The sequence below is a fragment of the Falco biarmicus genome, chromosome 12, assembly GCF_023638135.1.
Source record: "Falco biarmicus isolate bFalBia1 chromosome 12, bFalBia1.pri, whole genome shotgun sequence".
In the NCBI taxonomy this organism is placed as follows: Eukaryota; Metazoa; Chordata; class Aves; order Falconiformes; family Falconidae; genus Falco; species Falco biarmicus.
Window position 1 is genome coordinate 16,574,757 of NC_079299.1, and position 23,948 is coordinate 16,598,704.

The window sequence follows — 23,948 nt, forward strand, 5'->3', positions numbered from 1 at the left end:
CTTTCTGCACTTGATAAGATTTTAACTGAGAGAAACATACACAAAATAAAAAGCCACTAGAGCTGCAGTACATGTCAAACTCAAATGTACTGACAGAAGACAATCCCTGTAGTTTTCTTAAAATGCTGAGACACAGCTTTGTTTCTAGAGAAACATGTACACAAGTTCCAAACAAAATCATATTTTCCAAACAATTTTATAATAGAAGAAAGAGAATGTTTTTTGTTTCACGGTGCATTAAAAATCTGAAGGTGCTTCCTAAATGTAAATCTGCTGCTAACAGGCAAAAGTTAGGACTGACTTTTGCTGTGCCCTTCAGTAATGTTTGTCTTGAAACAAAGGAAAATATTTCTATAACCCAGTTGCAGTGATGTTGAAACTGTGATGTTAAGAGTAAGGCTTTGCCTTTTTGCATGCTATTGAGTGCATCTGCCAAAGTTTCATAGTAATGCAGAGAAGAGCACAGCAAATGTGGTTCTGCGGTGCTAGGCACTTCACAAACATTTTGTTGTGCTTTTCAGATGAACGGAGAAGTTGGAGGGTAATGCAAAACGTTAGATGAAAGCATGTAAGGAACTGTATTTATTGGTTTTTAAATAATGATATTAAAAATACTAAACAACCATAAAAGAAAATTCAGATGATACACTTCAGTAAAGACATTTGCATACAACTCCTTCCATCTTTTGGTCAGAACCTTGTCACTTTTGGCTCAAAGTCTGCATTTATTCTCCTTGCCCCCTCTTCCCCTCACCCTTTATCCACCTCCTTATTATAAAAGAGCTTATCACTTAGATGCTCCAGCAAACATTTCTGCGTGCAGATCACTGTATTCATAGGCTGATTTTGATTCAGTGAGACTATTCAGATGCATGATGTTTGGGACCTGGATAATTTGGGACCTTGGTTTGACTTTTCAGTTTGAAAGTGTGTTTATTTTAAAATAGAAAATCATCACATTTGAGAATGCACTGTTATTAAAAAATGTTATTTTGCCTACCATTGCAAAAGGTTGTGGAAAATGAGATTTTTAGCTAATCTGAAAGCTAACGTAACTGAGTTATCACTGAATCTTTTGAAAACTTTACATAAGTCTGTTTAGCTGACAACTTGTATTCAAATGTAAGATAACAGAAATAATATTGCTCCCCAGGAGGTTAACTAAAATGGCCTAATGAACTAAGCCAGAGAAAATGCAGCCAGTAAGAACCCCAGCATTTTGGGGAGCGCACCAAAGTCTCTACTGCTACCAAACTAAACAGTGCTAGGATTACATCAGAAGGACCTTGGACAGACTAGGTGCCGTCTAACCAGGGAAATTGGAAAGTAGAAAAAAATGGATCAGATGGCCATGGCTGTGCTGAAAATGAGTGGAAAGGTGAGGGGGAATAAGGCCAGAGTGGTAATGAGTCACTTCACTTACCTTCTTGTGTCAGAAGTAATGCCTGCCCCTCTCCTCTGCTGCCAGTGTTTCACAGAGTCCCAACAAGCAGCTGCCCAGAGCAGCAGACAAGAAGTACAATGCTTTCATCAGCTCAGCACCATCGAGTACACGTGGAGGCGGCATATGTGGAGCAAGACTAAGCAGGAATGGCAGAGAGACCACGGCCAGCTTTTACTGAGATGGGAGCTTGTGTGGTTTCTGCACTGTGGTACGCCCAGGGATAGATGGCACCAGGGAAAACACTCTCCTGCCACCACCAAATTGAATGTTGAGCCCCAGGACCGCTTATGTTGGGGGTATAATGTTTCAGATTTTAAAAAAAATAAATTCTACATTAACAGGTCTTCGCTTCTTGCCTCCTGCTTCTCGAATTTGTTTCCAGTAGTCAGTCTTGCAAAACAGCAGAGAGAGAGAAAAAATGAAGGGGAGAGGCCAGAAATAGTGCCAACACTTATATAGGTATGCTTTTTCCTCCAGACTTTGATTTCCTTCTACTGATATACTGAAGTCACAGAAAATACTGTTCTTCAGAACATGTCAAATGCAAATAGTACATACAGTTGTGTACATTTTTTTAAATGTAGATTTGACAGTGGGAGTTGTGAAAGTATTCTTTGCAAGGTGTTCCAGTCTTAGGGCATGTGATTGCCCCTTCAAGGGGAGAGAAGGGTGGGATGGCTTCAACAGTAGGCAGCCAGTATCGCAGCTGGTAGGGGTACACTGTGGTATGAAACTGAATAATGCAGAAGTAGTACACCACCACCCCCCCCCCCCAAAAAAAAAACAAACACCAAAAAACCCCCCCAAAAAAAACAAACCCAAAGAAAGCTTGGTCACTAATAACTTGAACGGAGGAACTTCATATGTTCAAAACGTGGAATATTAAGGATAAAATTAAGTAGTAACAAATAAACATTATAGCACTTTACCAGGTATTTATTGTAGGGTTTCCAAGGGCGATCCTATGGTCTAGTAACACTCATTTTTAAAAAATGCCTAAATATGTTCTAACACACACAAATAATGAGTCAGATGGAATTGCCATGGTCAATTAACTGGCTAATGGATATTTAAAAGCTTCCAAGCATCAATAAATCTGAAGCAGCTCTAAAGGAGTACTTGTAGAACAAAAATAATGTGCACTTAAGAAACTGCCTGAGTACATATTTACCTAAACTTAACTGCTAATAAGAGGACAGCAAGTGTTTATGATACTGTATACTGAGGACATAAAAAGGCATACCCAATGTGTGCCAGTTCATTTGCTGATAATCTGTAATAGGTCTAAAGATGACATAATTATTATAATGAAGCCCTGATTCTCGTTTATATGAAAGTCTTTAAATACCTGAGAGCACAAAAGGATCCCCAGATTGTGAACGAGGACAGCAGGGAGCAGCCCGGCAGCATACCCCTTGCACATGGCGGAGGGCAGTCCATTGCGAGCTGCCTGACCTGCCTCTGCCAAAACTCCATAAGCTGGTTTCCACAGACACTGAGGGAGAAATGCCCCAAGCGGAGATGAGAGAAACCTTATGGGCAACACTGGCTTTTAGGCAGTTTCTCTTTTAGGCAGGTTTTTGAAAATTCACAAAAGAAAAAGATGGGGATTTTTTGTCAGCTGCTACAAGATCAGAGCCAGTGGTATGCTTGCACGTGCAGTATGACAAAAGTTCTGGTTTTCTGTGGGTGACCCAAGAGGAAAAGGATTTGGTTATGATTTTTAAAACATCAGCTGATGGGGTGGAAGTTGTTCTGCCTATGAGCAGAAAGGTCTGAAGAAATTTTGAAACAGCATCCTGGCAATTCTCTGTGTAGTAATAACAAGGAAACGTTAACTGATATCAGTGAGCTATAGTTTCTAAAGCAAGACATAATTCAGTGACATACCTGGTACAAGTCATTACCTCTACAGTCTTTTTTCCCCTGGCTCAGCTATGGGTGCTCTTCATTAGACCAAGATAATTGTCTGTATAAACCAAATCCAAGAGGCAATTAGGCTAAAATCCCAAAATCCTGCCATAGAACATGGGGTTTATTTTTTACACACCTTATTTAATAGGATCCATCTAAAAAGTGGTCAAACGGTTGTTTGTGTAATTGCAGCAATGGTAGCGTGGTGGTATGAAAGAAAGTGGAAGGGATGATGCCTGGGGCAGAGTGGGCAGTAAAGGGTTGAGTTCTGTCATTGCTGATGGAGTACTTCATGTCATCATTTAAAGTCTCAGTCTGGGTTGAGAGTCATACTACAGTGCCCCTTAATATTTCATTTGCCATACTATCATGTCTTAACAAATGCTACAAATTGGCTACAGAGACTCTAATATCCAAATTTGTTTCAGGGTTGGGCAACGTTGAGTTTAATACATTGTATGTATGTCTTTTGGGATATAGCATAACTTCTGCAGTTTCTCTCTCATTTTGTTTTAAAAGTGTTTTGATAATTTTATCAGAGATTAATGAGTTCATTTTTAATTGGAATTCAGAATGTGATAGTACACAATAAAAATGTTATAAATGTGATTATGACATGACATGGGTGTATAGAGGCTGCTGTCCGGTGTATAAGAGACTGTTTCTTTAAAAATCAGGTTTCTCATTTACAGTAAAAGCTCTTTCTGACACCAGAAGAGCAAACCGATTTTACAATAGAATTAAATTGTACTTGGTGTGCTCAGTTTAAATCTGTCAGAAAGATGCAAAGAGACTTTATTGAACATTTAATGTAATGAAACTTTATGTAAAATAGTTCTTCTGTAAGCTGTATAATTAGGTTGCTTGCTAGTCTTTGCCCCCATAACTGTCTGGAAGTTTTATAGGATAATTTCAGATTGTATCAGAGCATAGAGTCTGGTTAGCAGGTCTCTGAAGAGAGACCTAGTGGCTGAGCACATAGAAGTTACAAAAATAATTCTTCACACTCAAAATATTTTTTTTTTTAGTGTTGACAGCATTGTTCAAGAACAGCCCACTTTGGTCAATAGTTTTTACATTATAAACCTATGGAAACTAGTATTTACGTGCAGTGACTACCCAGTAAGTACCAAATGTTACAGATAAAAATCATATTTTATCCTCTCAAATCTTGTATTCAGAATTGTCTTTCTCTTGTCATTTGGGCTGGACCATTAGGCTCTTCTCAGTAGCCTCTCTGTCTTCACAGCTGAAGGTAAATTGGTATAGCAGTGTGCTAACCTTAATGTTGGCAGAAGTGAATGCACTCTAAATTGCCTAAGTCATGCCATGTTTTATTTCTTGTGAGTAACCCATGACTCATCTTTCCATTGCATTCATATTAATTAAAAATAGTGGGGTGCCTTGTTTTGAGTGATTATATTATATGTTAGCATTACAGCTAAAGTAGTGTTCCTGAGCACGTGCTTTCTGGAGATGGGGGAAGTCTGCAGAAGCTGCATATGAAACAATGCTGGAGCTGAAACTTTCTCCACAAGAAAAGGTTCTCGAGGAATGTTTGTGCAGCTTTCTGGCACAGGCGGGAGGGGGGCGAAAGTAATTTGATTTTGCTGCACAATCATAATTTGAAAAAAGCATCTTGTAAAAATATATCTCTCTGAATTATCATATATACCCTTTTTAATTACATATCGAGGCAAGGTTTGAAGTTGGAACCATCAGTCCAAAGCACAAGCTTCTGTGACTTCTGTCTGGAAGCAACATTAGGAGTTTATTTTATGCATAGATCAATATAGAAGGGCAAGCAACTCACATTTTTTCAGGCATTTTCTTCATACTTTACAGAAAATAATAAATATTATTCTTATTTTTGCCAGAATCCCTCTGCTGCAGTAACCTTCCTTCAAACGTAACAGAAAATTGTTAACTCTACAGAATTTTGAAACAGCCAAATATGGATAACAGAATGCTTTTAGAAGGTTAAAAAACAAAATACATTGAACTCACTGTTTTTACAAGAATTTCTGCAGAAATATGTTAAACTGCTGTTGACTGCTGCTGTTTTGAGCCCTTGATAAATGCAGCAGGGTTAGAAAAGGTTTTAAATGAAAATCCTACATATCTTTCCCAAGCATAGACCACGTGATTGTGTAAAAAGATGTTTAGGCATGTGAACTATGCCACTGAAATCAGAATAGAAGCAGAAATTATTAACATCTTTCTTCTAGTGATTCCATATAAGTAAACATTTTGTTGGAAGCAACATTTTTGCTGAGTTACATAATTTCATTTATGCTATATAAGTTATTTAGTTCATGCTGCGTAATATTACATGCTCCACTCAGTGGAAAGGCTTTCCATAAAAAGACCCAAGAGGCTGAACTGAGACTAAAGTGAGGTTGGAAAAAATCAGTGTCTGTACAAAAGTTCACTGCAGAGTTTCTTTTTTTCTTCTGACTAAGAAAGCATTTTTCTCCATGGAGACATGATACGGAGCTTTAACAAGAGCCTACTTACTGCTAGGAGCTGTGTTTGTTCCCTGCTAAGGACACCCTTGGGAACATAGGGAAGAGAATTCTGAGTAATTTGTTTCTTTTATAAAAAGAAACACTGTATGCAAAAATCTTCAGCAGCCTTTCTCCTTTCCACTTTCTGGGCATCATAAAGCTGCAGAGGGCATTGACTAGTACAGAAAAGGCACTGGAATGTCAGCTCATGAGGGCGCGTTAGTGACCTGCTCAGGATTTACTCCATCACCTGTGTTTGGACATCTTATTGTATGTCCCATATTGTGGTTGCCAGACTAAAATCTCCCCCCTTTTTTTTTTTTTTTTAACGTATCTTCTTTAGAGGTATACAGAGTGTATAGAGTTTACTCAAAGGAATGAAAGAAAGAGTAATTCAATTTGTAAAGTAGGTTCCCAGCATTGCTACGTTTCAGTTTTTCCCTAAATCTAACGGTGGTTCTGTCTGTTCCTGAAGAGAAGCACAAAATAAACATTACTGAGGATGTAAAAGATTTGTGCTACCTTTAAAAGCAGATTGTAATATTTTAAGAGCTTTTCATATTCACTGTGTGTTCTCATCTTGGAGTATGTTGAAGGTCCGCTCCCTTGGCTGAATAATGGGTATTTATGTGAGTGTCGTTAGTTTTTGATCAACAACCTTAGCTGAATTAAAAAGTGAATGTTTACTAAAGTTTTGAAGCTTGAAAAGTGGTGGAGGGCAAGGGGGAACAGGACTCTAAGGTGAGCGCTGGAGGCCATCTGCTAGCACTGAGCAGCCTCCACGCTGTGCATCTCTGTTCAGGTAGATAACAAGGTTACTTGATGTGTTGGCTTTCAGTCTTACCACAGTGTTCTGGGCAGGCCAGTCTTCTCCTTTACGTAACGGAACTGAACCAAAGCACGTGGTTTTCTTAGTCGCTGCTAGGAAAACATGGCATAGCATGCTTTTCCCTTCTTCAGTGTGTCAACAGTATGCTTGGAACTGGTCATTTCCGAGGGAGGTGTCAACATTGGTGTTACATTAGCAAGTAAAAGAATGTTATCTGGCATTCATGGAAGGAAAAAAGACTTTTTCTCCAGGAAAGGAAAAGGGTCAGAGCACGGAACAGGGATGCTATATACCTTTAAACAGTCTGCATTTCATGTAGCAGCAGGATGACAATGTACAGGATTGGATCAAATTAAACTATGCTATTGTAGCTTTGACTTTTGTTTAATAGTAATGTCAAAACTTACACTTGATCTTAATAGGCAGCAGGATGGAAACAATAGGCTTCCATCTGAGGGAAGTTTTTGGCCCAGTATTGTGCTTGTGAATGAAAATCCATCTCCTCTGTTGGACTTATATCATACTAAAATAATATTGGTATTGTTACGCAGTGTGAGGTTGATTGACCTTTAGGCTAGAGGAAGTGTAAGGCTAACAAGTTAAATGCCATTGAAAACAACTATCTAAATCATAAATTCAGACTGACCTGATTGATGCATCTGTGATTTAAGGAAGAAATTTGGAGATGTGGGATGAGATCCAGGACTAAACATCTGAAAGAGAGCGACTGAAGTACTCGACTTTAGTTGATTAAAGATACTCTGATCCTGTTTTTCTCTGCTGTCTTGACCTTACTAAAGTTCAGTTAGTATGTAATGGAAAAAACAACCGGTTTGATAGCAAAATACAGGAAATGCCTTCAATCATGGCTGATTACAGTAGCAGCTTTTCTTCTGTTGGGTTTGTTGGGGTTTTTTTTAGAATGCTCTTTCTATGTACCTAAAACGATGTAGAATAATAACGTTTTGTAGCCCTTTATTTGGGGTGTCCAAGCAGAGCAATTAAACATCTGGCTTTTGATGGAAATGCATGTTGGGAGGTTTTGCACAGGAGAGTGCTACATGACCTAAGTGAGAAAAATTAAGAATTATTACAGGTCATAACTTCAAAGCCTAGCAAATTGTGTGTGTGTGTGGCAATTCCACCATGAGTAACAAGACAAATGAATGCAGGTCTCTCTTAAAAAAATCTGCCTTTGTTTGGCTTTCTCCTACAAAAAAATAGAAGTTTTACAACTGATTTGAATGAAATCTCTATCTGGAAGACAGGAAGCTGGGAAGCAGCTTATGCTAAATATACACAAAGGCTCATATTCATCTCACCTAACTTTAGGAATGCAACTGAAGCTTCCAAGTCAGGATCCTGCTTGTCCTGGAGTGCATTTACAGTCAGTGGAGAAGGTAGGCTTCTTTATGGAACTGTGCAGCCCACATGTTCCATGAATCATCCACTCAGAGATATCTATGGAGATGACCATGGAGGGAGCCTGTCACAGACTGTGGTACCTCAATTAAACTAATGTCTCATGGGATATATCTTTGTCAGAATCCTGGAAAATACAGGAAAGAAAATTACCATAAAACCAGAGCAAAATATTTCAAAGCTCTAGATACTTTCATGTTTAAGGTAAATTTTTTAAATGAATGGAATTGTGGTTGATTACATTATATACTTTTGTTCTATCTTTCCCATTATCGGTATAAGGCAGTAATATATCCTTACTGTGGGTTATTAAGAATTACAAGGCTTCATTGCTGAGGCAAATGAGTGAGAACTGCTAGAGAAATGTAAGATGCTACCTGGATAGACAGCATTTGTTGGCTGTATGTTTTTCTATTCTGCTTACGAAAGCTTCACACAAAAATAGAAGAGAAGAAAGAATTTCAGTAGTTTTGGTTAGGCACAGAAACTGCATGCCTGAAACCCAAGTACTCTTCTCTTTGTGTTTGCATAATTTGTATTCCATTGTTCAAATGACAGCGATTTTCTCATCCTGCCTACTAATGTCACTGCAGAAAAAACCCCATTGCTTCTGGTTTCCAAAGAAAAACTTTTGAACAGATCTGAACTTAATGTGTCAACAGATACATTTTCTTTCTAAGGTTCTGGCTGGATTTTTTCAGGACTGAGTTTTTGAGACTTGATCTGACAAGCTTTTCTAGCTTCATGCCATCCTTTCACTGCCTTTCATCAAGTGGTTTTATCAAATAACGATTTAGTATTGTTTTGTTTAAAAGGATTATAGACTTACATAGTAGGCACTTTTTGTTTGCGCTCCACCTAACCTATTGTTATAATATGCAATCTTATTTTTACGTTATTTGAGATATAAAAATAAGAGCTCAAAGCATTGAACCCCACAGAGCAGAATACCGCAGCTTGAGTCAGTCCTCGGATAAGCCTGGGGACTCTATTGTCTCAGTGGGATCACAGAGGTGTCAGTGAGGATGGGGGTTTATCACATTACATATTTAGTAATGACTTCACACGTGGGCTTTGTAGCAGAGGGTGAAAAAGTAAATATCATCAGTGGTAGCACAGCTTTCACCCCGTCATTCCCAGCCTGAATATGTAGAGCCAGTTAGAATTTTTTCAGCTAAATTATTCAAGAAAAAAGGGTTTAAAATGGTGGTTTTAACCAAAGTGGAGGCAACGAGAAAGGAAGGAAGGAAATAACCCGAGAGAACTGCTCACAGCCTTAACGTCAGGGCGCTGCTGGGGGTGGTGGGGACCGGGGTGGCCAGGCAGCTCCGCTCAGTTCCGAGCCAGGCGCTGGCCCAAGCAGCTGGCCATCGGCTGTTCGCACGCTACTTTCACAAACAGCTTTGGACAGTCTGTGTTTTCACCCAGCGTGAAACACAAATGGTTTGTAAAGTCTCAAGAAGCCTTACAAAATGAGAAAATCATTTGCTGTCTAGTTTAGCTGCAAGTTTCTGAGGCAGATTGTTTGTCCTGGACAATAGGCCTAATATGAAGGCAGCTCCATTTGTGACGGCTGGGGCAAAAGCTGCAGGCGGTGGGAAGGCAGAGCTGCCACTGGGATCCAGCACAAAGCACATAAGCAGGGTAAGTCAGGAGGCACAGCTGTAGTGCTACATCCCATGCCTGCCTCAGGACATGGAAAAATCGTTGCATTCCCAGGTAGGGGTCATGGAAGGATGAGGTTTATAAAGCAGTGTGATGCGAATGTAAAGAGCAAACCTCTCTTGAAAAATAAATACAAAACGCTTCCCTCTGTGCTTACCCAGTTTTTGAGAATGTTTTACATAACGCATATTTGAACTTGTACGCGTTTCACTTATGTTCACAAATAAAAACGTGGAAATAATAAGAAAGGAAAAGCCACACAAAGGAGAGCTGTTAAGTGTGATATATTTATTTGTCTGCACATTATTTTAAGGAAACTTCGCATAGCGAGATAAGCAGATCAGGCACTGTAATGTCCTACACTGCTACCGACAATTGTAATAAAGTTCTGGTCAAAGCCATTAAAAAGCCATAAATGGAAATTATTTTATAGAAAATGTTTTTATGCTACCAGAAAACTCATTGGTTTCCTTAAGCTACTGGAAATGAATATTAAACCTTTGTTCAATACGTCATTAAGACTTCAGTAAATAGTTAGGGCCACATAATGAACATGCAGCCACCTTTTCCGTCTCAGGACCTTGCTGACCTGAAAGTTCTCTCAGTGGTAGACATTGCTGGAGCAGGTGATGTTATACATTGTGCAAGCCATACTTTTGCCTTGTAACAGCTAGGGTTTGCAAAGCCACAGATAGTAATTGTGTGTTTATCTCCTTCTGATGTCCTTGGTGGGTAGAGAGCAAACTGCCTTTTGCTACATCCCTTCTCCCATCTCTGCCACCCCCCTAGTCCACAAGATATTTGTGCAACAGGCATGGTGATGGATGTTGTGTTATCGAAGGAAAGTAAACGTGTGTGTTTTTAAAAATAAACATGCCTGACAGTGTCACTATGGTCACATTAAAAGTCAGCGCTTCCCATTAAAGTTTACCCTGCTGTCTGAACTATCACTGTTTTCTTCGATTAAAAGTAGCTATAGTAGCTCTGGCTTTATTTGAAACCAAGTCTGTGCTCTTAATTCATGAGCCTCTAGCCATTATACATACTGATACACACCAGTATGAGGTGGATTCGCTTTATTCCAAACATAGCACTGCTGAAAACCAGCGGTTTTCAAATCTGTGCAGCAGGTTTTTCTGTCTGTTGCTGAGTATGGCTCTGCTATAGTTTTTGTGATAGACAATGTCTTCATTCTTTGATGATATCAAGTCCTGTAACAGTGACAAAGAAAATGTGTATCATAAGTCAAACAATTATTTAATGGGCCAACATAAAATTAAAGCAGAGAAATTCCAAGATTTACACATAAACACAGGCAAAACTTCCTGAGATCTTCTACAAAAACAAAAGCAGCAGAACCATCTTTTTCTCGCCATTGGTCTCACTCAGGTTTCCCCCTGCTCCTCCCTGATAACAAGAACTGCCCTACTGTCATGAATCCACTTATAAGCATGAACAGTCCAGTGCATGTCCTTACTCCATGGGCAAGGGAGGTCACATCAACTGGTAGAAACATTGAATTACACTGCTGTTACAGCATATTTATGCACAGTAACATCAGAAAGTATGGGCTCCTTCTTTTCCGTACATTTTTTCAAATGGGAAAAAATTATTAGTTTATGTTTTCTTAGAAGTTACATTTTTGATTTTCCCATTTATCTCTGATCTGTTGCAGGGGGGTGGGCAAAAAGCCTTGCTAGTGTGTTGTGTCTAAAATAAAGCAACAAAATAATCCACTAGTGGAGTACAGTCCTAATGTATCTGTCCTGTAGTTTAGGTATTGAAACAGATTAAGTTGGTGAAAGCTAATCACTAAAGAAGCTAACATCAGGATATTAAAATTGTTGACATTTCTTTTTGTTTTCTGACCAGTTCCATATATGACCATCTTGTTTAGACTGTAACCTAGTACATTCATTATTGATAAATTGAGGACACCAATGGTTTTGAAGAAACAAAAAGATTTTGGTGAATTTATCAGTCTTCCAGAAAATGCAATTTCAGAGTGTGCTGCAAATGATCCAAGTTCTGTGATATTTACTGCTTGTGATTGCAACTCATGTTGAAAATGCAACTTTAACTAAAAATATAGTAAAGAATAAATCTGTGCTGGGTACAGGAGAGACTTGTTGTTTCAGGTGAGCGTCTTTATCTCAAAAGCAATTTGGATGTCACTGAGTAAGTTAGAAAGTGATTCTAGGAATATGGAAGTCTTACCTTAATTAAATCAGGGAGAAAATTAATCTTGTTGAAATTGCTAATTGATATAATAAACATATTACCTTCAGTTATGAATTTCAATAACTGGAGTAACTAGGGAATGATTCTGATGGTTTTCTATGTTGTTGGGGAAAGTTTCCTTTTTATCTTCTGTGGTTTCTTCTGTGAACAGCTTGTCTATTTAAAGCCTGCAGAGAGGATGTGATTTTCCCAGGCAGGGGAACAATGGTAATGGTTTCAAATACACTATTGAAAGGGTTTATTGCAGTGGAAAGCCACCAAAATAAAATGGTTGTTCCATAGCTACGTACTTTAGACTTGTGTTGCTTGTGAATCTTTCCTCTTTGATGTTCTATAGATGTTTAGTAAGGTACAGTCCTTCACTGAACTTTCATCCTATAAAGAAATATTCTTGCTTCCAGTGTTGTTATTTGTAGATAATTATTATGCCTCATTCTAACCCACACTGTGAAATGTGATTGCTTTGTAGTTTTGTTGCTCATTCAACAGTTAGAGTGGAAGCAGATGCTGTGGATATATTTCATTGTAAAGTGATTGCTTAAACCAGCTTGTGATCATGTTTCTCAGCTACTTGATCTTGTTCTTCAAATATAAATTTATTTAGTCACTAATGTTTACCATGTTCAAAGGCTACTGTTAGTAATGTTTGGCAGACTTTCTGATTTTACTGGTCAAAACCCATTTTGACTGTTTAATTGCCTTACTTTCAACACAAAAATAATCTGTTATCGAAATGACATGTGTGACACACAGGGCCACGCATACAAGGTGGTTATCTCACTGTTATCACGGCTGTTGGGAGTCAGGCTGTAAGAACCCAGTCCTGCGACGTCCTCATCCACTGAGCATTTGTAGGAAGCCAGGGCAGTCAGGGTCTCATGGCACTGGTGGGTGGAGGAAGGAATGAGCGTAGAGGAAGTTTTCTCACAGGTTACCTGCTGTTCTGACTTGCACAAACCTTTCTGTTATAATCCTGATCCTTTCTTGAGATCCTGCCAATCATTCCAGCTTCTGAGGTGATTGTGATGCTGGCAGGTATCCAGAAATAGAAACCAAGGCTTAAATTTCTGTTCCAAGCTCTCTGAGAAAGAGGAAAAAAAATATTTTAAAAAACCAAACAAAAAACCAAAACATTTTTATGCAATTGACTGCTCAAGTCAACTGAACTGACTTTACAAAGTGCCTTGGCAAACAAACAAAGGAGAGAAATAGCTTAATGTAGCATTACTGCATTCAAGTGATCTGGGCACTTTCCTGGCTTGTGGTTGGGTTGTTCGCAGTTGCATGTAATTACTCAGGTTGTAGGAACTCATTTTGTCAGACACAGATGACTTTCTTAGTTCCTACAAAAGGAATGCAAAATGAGAAAAAGAAGGATTTAATAGACCTTTGTCATTGAGCTATTGGACACTTATTATTTGGTGTGCTCTGATTTAGAGGTAGACAACTGGCGCTAATACCAGGAACCAAATAAAACACGAAATGGATCAGAATGGATCGTTATGTACAGACAATTAATTTACATTCCAGATAGTGATAGCTTTTTGAGATGTAGGAGAACTGGCTGTTTCTTAGAACAGTTCTGGGGAGATAATGGGTCTTAAACTAAAACTTATAGGGTTTTTCCAGTGACACTGTTGCTCTGAAAAGACAACCTTCCTTGACAACTCTCTTTCTGTTACTTTTTCATTTGTTTCCTCATCACTGTCTGTTTTGGTTTAGGTTTGGGGTTGTTTTGTTTTGTTTTTTTTCCTGTGAGGTGCTAAATAGCACATGACCTATTCTCTTGCATTTATTTAGCTAACTAAGGTTTCTTTGTCCAAACTTGCATAATTAGGGGTTTTTTTTTTGTGGGGTTTCTTGTTCAGATTTTTGTTGTTCTTTTATTTTTTTAAATCTGGCAACTTTAAATTGAAATAATGGTTTTGAATGGCTTTCAATGCAAGTACTTTTCTGGACTATGATAATCTTGTGGGCTAGCTATGAATTTGGAACTTTGGCAGACTCCCAGCTTACCTCTTAACCTCCCATCTGTATGTTAATGGGAGCCATGCTGCTGTTGTTTTAGCCTCTTCCAAATTTCTTTTTGAAACTATGATGCGCTTTGTGATAATAAAAATCTACTGGTATTAAACTTCTCAAGAAGTTCAACAAGGCCAAGTGCAAGGTCCTGCATGTGCGTGAGGGCAATCCCAAGCAATACATGCTGGGTGGAGAATGGATTGAGAGCAGCCCTGAGGAGAAGGACTTGGGGGTGCTGGTGTACAAAAAGCTCAATGTGGCCTGGCAATGTGCTCCTGCAGCCCAGAAAGCCAACCATGTCTGGGCTGCATCAAAAGAAGTGTGGCCAGCAGGACAAGGGAGGTGACTCCCCCTCTCTAGTCTGCTCTCATGAGACTCCACCTGCAGTACTGCGTTCAGCTCTGGGGCCTCCAACATAAGGACATGGAACTTGTTGGAGTGAGTCCAGAAGAGGACCATGAAGATGGTCAGAGGGCCAAAGCACCTCTCCTCTGAAGACAGGCTGAGAGAGTTGGGGTTGTTCAGCCTGGAGAAGAGAAGGCTCCGGGGACACCTTACTGCAGCCTTCCAGTGCCTAAAGGGGCCTGCAGCAAAGTGGGGAGGGACTTTGTACAAGGGCATGTGGCGACAGGACAAGGGGTGATGGCTTTGAACTGGAAGACGGTAGATTTAGATTTGATATAATAAGGAGGAAACTCTTTACTGTGAGGGTGGTGAGGCACAGGAACAGGTTGTGCAGAGAATCTGTGGATGCCCCATCCCTGGAAGTGTTCAAGGCCAAGTTGGATGGGGCTTGGAACAACCTGGTCTAGTGGAATGTGTCTCTGCCCACGGCAGGGGTGTTGGAACTAGATGATCTTTAAGGTCCCTTCCAGCCCAAACCACTCCATAATTCTGAGCAGCCTCTTCAATTTCATCTGTTCCTGTCATAATGATTTGTATTATGATCTTCTTAACAGTCTGTTGAGATGGTGGCTGAAAGTGGTTCCAAGATTACATCAAATATAATTATACTTTGATTTCTTTATCTGAACATCTTGACTTTTTGAAATATAGCTTGTATTCTTCTTTAGCTTAGGCACATTCAAGATAGCATTTGGAAGGTTAAAAGCAACAGCTACAAGCTTATTTCCTTCTTCCATCTGCAAGAGCTTTGTCCTATTGTTCTCCTTGATCACATTGTACTTTATATTACAGTCTTGTCTTAATGGAGGTCTTTTGATTGTAACACTTGTAATTCATGGGAACAGCAGTTTTGGGAGTGCACATGATGTTTGGAGCAGGAATCTTTATTTTGTTTATTTGACTTTCTTGGGGGAATAAAGCTGCTGATATCTGCCCTTGCATTGGTGTTGGACAATTCTTGCAAATCACTTTCCAGAGATGGGAAAAGGTGGTTATTTGAGGGGTTAAATGGTTAGATGTAGGGGATTATTTTGTAGCCAGCTGGATCTTGGGTTATTTAGGAACTCATTAAAAGGATGACCTTAAGAAATGATAAAACATGTAGTCTGCTTCAAGGGACCTTACATGGGTGACCAGCTGAGGACCTACAAGAGCAGCATAACTGATCTGGAGATAGCCAAGTCTGGTGTAGGTCATATTGCTTGCAACAAGCATTTCTACAGCCAGTATATGCTTCAGCTACATAAAGCATATCTGGTAAAGCTAGTTTGTGTGGGAGACAGTGGATTTACTGTTAGTCAGGTAAATCTGACTTTGTTTTGCCATGTCAGACTTCTTGTACATGCACAAACCTCTTTGTAAGAAGTGTCTGATTTACTGCACAAATGTCCAATGATTATGCAGACCTTGAGTACTAAGTCCACTGTGTGCCAGAGATACCTGATTTTTACGTTGTCCTGTGTGCATGCCTAAGAAATATGTTAAATGTGGGCCAGCATATTTGAAAATTTTGAAAAAGTGTCAAAAGAAAAAAATAATAAAATCTAGCTACTGAAATTTGGCTGATAGGGAGAAAAGAGCATTTCTGGGAAAATCCCAGCTTACTGTAGCCTTGGACATGTCCACAAAACCCCTTAACATAATGCAGCCTTGGAAGGGTTGTTTAATCATTTAATGTGTGTGAAAGCTTCCACCATGTTGCAGCACCTGCAATTCCAAAGTCTGGTGTCTGATAGGGAGACGTTTCTCCAAAAGAAATCTTCAGACTAAGGTGAAGGCTTCTCATTCCTCACTCAGGTGGAATTTGGTGGCATAAAGGACTTTTGCAAAAAAACCTGTATCTTTTTGTAAGCTTTTGGGGTGCAATTTGTTTTACAGAGGCCAGCATGGGATTTTGTTCCTCTATCTCATTTAGAACTTGCCTACACACTTTTTTTTCAGTTCTACCTATTGGATTTTTTTCTAATTATTCTAGGAAAAAAGTTCTGATCAGAAAGTTACTACAAATTCACCCAAAGACATGTGTTCTGCTTTTGATTCTCACCTTTGTATGCATTCATACATACAATGCCTTCATTTATTACTGTGTATTTTTAATACATGGCAGAGGTACCTAAAGCCTAGACAGGAGTATAAACATAAAATGATCCATGCAATAAAAGTGTGTGTGGGGGGGGTGTTTCCTTTGTTTTATGCTTGGTTTATTAATTATACATGATAAAATGTTTTTAATTGGGGTGTCTTTTCATGCAAGTGAGGGTTCTTTTACGCACTGACTTTCTAGAGGCTTTTGTAGTTTAGTCTAAAGCAAGTGGCAGGTAACTTAAACAGTACCTAGCATCCATTGTGTTGGAACATGCAATGACCATAATGGTATATTTAGAAAATGTACAGAGGGCAAGACAGGAAAGGTGGATATCCCTTTCTCAACCTGTTTTTAACCTCACCCAGTTTAATAACCAAAGAATTGTGTGGTTTTGACACAAAGACATTTGTACAATGGAGAGACAGAGACAGCTGCTAAGATGTGTTGTTTAACAATGAATGCAAAATATTCCTGTGAGATTATTTTTGAGCAGGTTTAAACTGCAGAAAAGAATGCTCCCAAAGATGAGAACTGTTGGTTTTCATCCCTCTCATTGCAATCTGAACTTTGAATTGCTGGTATGCATTAAGAATCCAATTCAAAATAATCCAAGTCTGAAAATGCCTATTAATTCAACCCATATGACAGAGTATAGATTAATTGGTACGCCTTACTTTGTGCTAATGCAGAAATTGAGAAGGGTTTCATAAGACGTTGTTGACCTATTTCACATAGAAAGTTAGATTCGTAGCAAACAAGACTGAGCTCTTTTCCAAACATTTTCCATGCTGTCTTGAATACAACTGTGTTTTCATGCAGCTAAACAGGGAGTAAAGGTCTGGTCTTGCAAAATGCTTGTCATTGCCTGCTTCCTTATTGCCTTTAACTAGGTGACCTGTTTAGTGACTGCTTCCAACTTTTCATGCACACGTGAAGAATGGTTTCTCAGTGGTGTTTGTGAAACCATCTATTTGTCATATTCCGTGTTTTTATGATTAAATTCAAGAGTACGTGATCAAAATTTGAGAGTTGATTTAATTTTCGGCCTTTCTATTTCAGGGACCTGAAACTGGACAATATTCTTCTGGATGCAGAAGGCCACTGTAAACTGGCTGACTTTGGGATGTGCAAAGAAGGGATTCTGAATGGAGTGACCACCACAACCTTTTGTGGCACACCTGACTATATAGCTCCGGAGGTATTTTTTTGCACTGTACTAAGAATACGGATATTATCGTTCACCAGACTGTTACATGTGTAATCTTAGATACTTTGTGCATGTAGATGAAAACAGTAGAAGATGCAAACTAGGCTGTGGTGTAGTTTTGCCTAGGTAATCTTGCAGAAATTGATTACTGCTCACAAGCAGTGTTTCACATTGATAGAAGTGACAAAGCATGTTTTTTTCTATTATTTGTTTCCTGAATTAACAGTATTCTTCTCCATACACTCATCTCTGACTTGGCATTATTGTGAAAGCACTTACTAGCCTTTAAGGTGTTAGACGCAACTGAGTACTGCCAGCACTGGTCTTTAGTAGTTAAAATTTATTTTTTTTTAATTTTTCATGAGACTTAGAAGGGCACATTCATATGGAAGAGACCATATGTTTGGTGTCATTTTGCCTAGTGTCCCTGTGGGAATATAATTTTTTTCCATTCTTTAAAGTATCTGTGAGTGAAAGATACTGTGTTTGTGGTATTTCTCATCATATGGATGAACAGCAAATATAGACTTGCATAGAAAGGTAGAAAATTTCCATATGTATGCTGCATATCCATTGGCAACACCCAAAGTAATTTCAAGCCATTCATTGAGTAAAAGAAATGGCTGAGAATCACGCAGGTTTTACATAGCCTAAGTTGTAATATTATGAGATGGATTTCCAAGTGCCTAAAATGAATTGGTATTGTACAGTTAGTCTTCTAGGCAGACTTTGCTCAGTTTAGTTAGTAACCTGTGCATCTTCTGGCTGAAGATTCAGTGTGCTGATTTAATGTAAAAGTGTCATTGCTTTGTCTTTCATCAACCATAAATTTGCAGCAGGGAAAAATGTTAGTTTATTATTTGTTAGAGAAGATAAATTAGAAAACTTTATTGTTAGTGTTCATGGCTGTCAAGCTTTGGTAGCGCAAGTGATAAGGTGTGAATCATATTCAAACCATCATGATATAAATGTGTGTCTTACAGAGTTTGAAAAGTATTACAGTGTTTAAAAGAAAATAAATACCAGTGTGATGGTTTTGGTTTCATATGAATTCTGTTCTGATTCAGGGTATTAATTGAGTCCTTTGACAAATGCTTTGGAAATTTTTAGTGAAAAAAAAGCAATAATAAGATCCGGGGAACTCTTACGTGGAATCCTGTTCTCACTGAAGTCAGTAACTCAGGCTTCCGTTTTGTCGTCTTAATTGCAGAAGTTTATCTCCTGTTTCTATTTCTCTTGCATCGTGGTGGTATGTTTCAATTTTCTGTTCTTTAGCAATACCTGAGTTGCAAGAGTGCCCAGAACACTTGAAAAGTGCATTTTTGAAGAGTATAAATTTCTGTAATTAAAGTCTATAAAATGTAATATCCATTCAACTAAGAATCTGGCTGGGATCCAGACCTCTGTATTCAATGTTAACTCATTTTTGGTTTTATGTTAAGACTGAATTTGGTTTTATGTTGGTCATGATCCCCAAATACAGCACTGAGCTCACATGTCTTCTGACTGTAGCGCTAGTGTTGTTTAAGGGGGTGGTGGAGTTGTTGCCATTCTAACTCATTTTAAGGCAGACAGCTTAGACAGTTGCCCACTCTACTTTTCCCAGTCCCCTGTCATGCTGAAACTTTGCAGCCAAACTACAAGCTTCTCAGTGAAAAGTAGCCAGGAACTAAACTTGTACGACACTAGTTCTGTAACACCAGGTAGTACAATAAAACTCCATCATGCTAACCTTCCACTCCCCACTTAAATTTACTTGCTACAATGTTGAATTTGTGCCACATGAAAAGTTGTGGAGTGGTAGCCAGTTTTTCTGAAAGCGAGGGAAATTAAAGTGAGTACTACAGCCATGCATTATACAGCGTTTTAATGCTGTAAAAAGAACTTGAACAAAAATGCTTTTGGCTTCCTTCAGCCCTACCTAAAGGACTAGAATAAATCTCTCTGATGAGCGCCATGCAGCATTACAAGCTGGTTCAGTTTGTTTTGTTCAAGATAGAAACAAGGAAATGTTTCACATTTTCCACCAATCTGTTTTGTATATGTGATCTTTTTTCCCCCCTATAGCGTGACCTGCTTTAAACAGTTTGGAAGGATATACAGCTCTCTTGCTCATGGGCATACTCTTTTACTCAGGGGACTGATAAATTCAGTCAGTACTTCTGAGAACAACTATGCATTGACACTTAGCTGTGTTTAGTGCAAATTGCCTGGGTAGGAAACCATGCCTGCCTGCTGTTGCTGAAATCAGTGTGGGATTTAGTCCTGCTTAGGCGCTGTTGGAAAGAAGGGGTGTATTATGTTGAAACAGCAAGTGTGCAGCCAAGAGTTTTATCTAACTTGTCTATTCAATCCAATCTCTTTTTCTGTACCAGATCCTCCAGGAGTTAGAATACGGCCCATCAGTAGACTGGTGGGCTCTGGGTGTTCTCATGTACGAAATGATGGCTGGGCAACCCCCCTTTGAAGCTGACAATGAAGACGATCTCTTTGAATCCATCCTCCACGATGATGTCTTGTATCCAGTCTGGCTCAGTAAAGAAGCCGTCAGCATTTTAAAAGCAGTGAGTCTTCCATTACTCGATTTCCTCGTCCTCTTCCTGGGTTGGGTTTTTTTTTTTTGGGGGGGGGGGGCGGTTACTTGATTAAAATTGAATTTGCTGAAAGTTGTTGAGAGCAGTCACCGCTGGGAGTTCAAGCACAGTTCAGAGTGCCACTGTTAGGATAATGGGGCCTGGGATAAATTACACCGCTTGTGGGAAAGGAACAGAATGTTTGTATTCCACGCAGTTGTACACTGTATAAATCTGTGTACTGCAGATTCATGTTTCAGGGAAAACCCAACCAACTAGAACTGTGCTATCACTTTGGCACTTTATATGCTGCATGTTCACTAGTGGGGGAAGCACTACATAATTAAAGAAACAATGTTTTTATTTAACCCACTTAAAAAATTTCTTGTTTCTCTGCCTTTCTTTCCCTATCATCAAGATAGGTTGAAAGCCCTTTATTTGCAGTTGCATATTCTATTTTATAGTTCACATAGACAAGACTGAAAAGCAGTCTTACTCTGGTGTAATTGTTTCTGCCCTGATTGGTGGTTTTCAGTGACTTGACAGAAATGTGAGTCACCAAATGCCACAATTTTTTTGATCAGTCAAAATGTGTTACTGGGCAACTTCAGTTTTCAGACTGCCTTTCCGAAATCAGGTTTACTTCATTAATATGACACTGACATAAATTCTTTTTTCTGTACTAGTATCATCCGAACATAAAAAGTAAAACAAAACAGAAGCAGTATGCCAATCCCCATAGGTTTTTATTCCACTTTTCCATCTTCTTTGAAAGTGGAAAATTTCTACCTTTCCACATCTATTTTTCTTTCAGCATCTGCAGTAAAGTAAGGGAGACTTTCAATTAAGAGGGCAGCTGGTAAAGTCCTGCAGAGATCTTCATACAGGGTTACATTTTGAAATTTTATACAAAACTTGAAAAATTCTGCTTTTAACACCAGTGGACAGGTAACACTTTCGGCAGAAATGTTCATCTTGATCTCTTAATGAAAATATCTTCAGGCTCATTCTAGCTGAGAGAGGGAGGTGCTCTAGCAGATGATTAAAAGCAGAAGTCGAAGTCAAACCTCTCAGAAATGTTTGCTGGAGTATCTCTTTTGTTCCATTCAGTGTAGTGAGAACATGGAGGATTTAATGCTGACCTTTGCACACATTCTCCTGTCTCCCCCCAGATAGGTCTCTGATGACTTTTTATTAGCTGACATCATACTTTCATGCATCAATTTTTGTTTCCAGACCTTTCAACTATTTTCAGTTCAGCAATTAAAATGTATGGACTTGAGCTGTAGAATTCAGGCTGATATCTAGGATTCAGGGTATTTTTTTTGGCATGTCGTAGAGAAAGGGTTGTTGTCAATGTTCATGTCTGCATCTGAATTTCACTGAAGTCCAAGAGATTTTCGGTAATGTTTTGGTTTCACAGTCTGTAAGATCTGTGTTCCTTTGTCATCCACAGGCTTCTTCAGTGAATCTATATTAACTGATCTTTCTGTTATTCTCAATCACAGAAACATTTGTTGGAGGGGAAGAGTTTAACTCTTGGCTAAGTGTGTAGTGTAAGAGCCATTGTAACTATTAGGAGAAGGTATTTATTTCACAGAGAAAAGGGAGAAACAGATTTGACAGTCAGAGCCTATGTTATCTCATTGGTCGTGCAAGAAGTGAGATATCTGTTTGTGTTATACATGTCATTCATTAGCCACACAAATGCAGACACAGAACTGGGCTGCAGATGTGAGCTGTGTACTTTTGTGACTGTAAGTGCAAGGGTGTTAAATCCTCTAATTACTTCTAAAGCTGACTTCGCTATAAATTTTCATGAGGCTGTTTTCCTGGGTCTACATTTTGATAGTAGGCGTGGTGGTTTGTATTTTGCTGTAGTTGTAGCACTTCTTTTACATCTTTCTGTCTAAAGTTAATCCTTAATGCCATTATAAACCTTAAAAAGAGAATTGCATCCATTAAATAGGATTGCACGATAATAGTAGAGCATTCCTTATTGGGCAAGATTTTAGTTGGCACAGATTGATATAATTTAATGGAGCTGTGCCAGTTTACACCATAAAAAGAAAACGATTCCTTATACTTAGCAACCTGCTGCCTGTGCAGCTATGGTGTAAAACATACTTGAAACTTGTGTTCTTCATCTGATTCTTGTCCACATTCTGTTAAGTGAAGAACAGGAAAAACAGAGGAAAGAAAGAGGCGTCTATGTATTTTACTGCTGACTGGTAGCAAGGGATTAACTTTGAAACACTTCGTTTCCTCACATTGTGCTTTGAGACATGGGTTTTATTCTTTAGAACCTGTGTATTTTTACACTCCTCCAAACAGCATATAAGGAAAGTTTAATAAGAAGACATTCTCTTGTATTAAGCAACAATGTTTTTGTATTTTCTGAAGAAACGGTTTTCCTGTTATTTCCAACAAAACACTAAGGCGGATAATTTTACAGCTCAGCACTACAAGGCAGCACATTGCTTATCCCATGAAATCCCACAGATCTTAGTAGTCCTCTTTCTGTGAGTTGACAGGAATTGCTATTTAAAATTCTTTCCTGTCTGGTAAGGAAAACAATTCTTCATTGAAATTAGCTCTGTGCTTCTCTGCAAGCAATGGAGAGAGGTTGTGTCTACAGTGTGTGTTCACTGTGTACCCAGGTGACTGATCTCTAGGTACAGAAGCAAAACACTGCTTTTAAGTTGTGCCATTTATTTCAAGAAGCAAAATTTTGGGAGCCTGATGATTCTTGATTTGGGCCCCAAGTTGCATGGCTATGTCAGCAACCTTTTGTCTCCTGTTGTCATTTAAGTCAGTAGGAACTCTGATCTCAGAAAGCTTCTCTTTTCATAAAAGAAGGTTCCTGCCTTAATATGGGAAAACAAAAAGGCAACATTTAATGGCTGTGGCTGTCAGCTCCGTTGGCAACCATCTCTTCAACACTGTACAGTTAACAGCTGTCTCTGCCCTCACAGTTGCATCATTGTTGATGCTGTTGATAAACAGGGAATACATTTCAGCTTGTGCTTCAGAAATAGAAGCTGAAAAAAGTCAATATTTATTCCAGAGGATGAAATTTATAGAACTAAAAGTCCACTTAAGAAGTTTGAGATTATTTCATTGTATCTGCCTATGTTAATTCTGTTTGTTGAAGTATTCATTCTTAAAATTTGTTCTCCCCGATCATCCATTTCCAAGTTCCATGAAGTCTGTGAAGTACAGTACTAAACTGTACTATCTAGTCATATATTCATGTCCTGGGCTTCTTAAAAATTACATGTTCGGATGTTTTCCCTGCCTCTGGCTTAAAACAAAGATAAACCATTGCAGATACTAGGATCAGATTTTACTTCTTTGATACCTGGATTATATGGTACAAAAAGCGTATCCTGTAGTTTCAGTGTTCTGTTTCTACAAAATGTGTGGCTGCTGGTTCCTGGCCTGCTCGCTCCAGTCCTGGAGGTGAAATAAAGCAGAAGAATGTAGGAATGTGTTTTGTGGTTTTCCAAGAGACCTCACCAAAGTACAGTAATCCTTTCAAAACCTTTGCTTCTCCTGCCCATAGAAAATATGGCCTGTAGTTTAGATACGACTTGTCCACTTGCAAAAGAACTTGTGGAGCAGCTGAACACA

At 38.8% G+C, this 23,948-nt stretch overlaps 1 protein-coding gene across 3 annotated transcripts in view; it reads left to right on the forward strand.

Moving 5' to 3' along the window:
* Window positions 1-23,948, forward strand: part of PRKCE (protein kinase C epsilon) — a 293,250-nt gene that overhangs the window by 245,279 nt on the left and 24,023 nt on the right. For all 3 annotated transcript variants that reach the window (XM_056357343.1, XM_056357346.1, XM_056357344.1), the window contains 2 exons: window positions 17,595-17,733; window positions 20,118-20,306. In XM_056357343.1, the coding sequence (XP_056213318.1) occupies window positions 17,595-17,733; window positions 20,118-20,306 (328 nt within the window). The remainder of the gene's footprint in view (window positions 1-17,594; window positions 17,734-20,117; window positions 20,307-23,948) is intronic.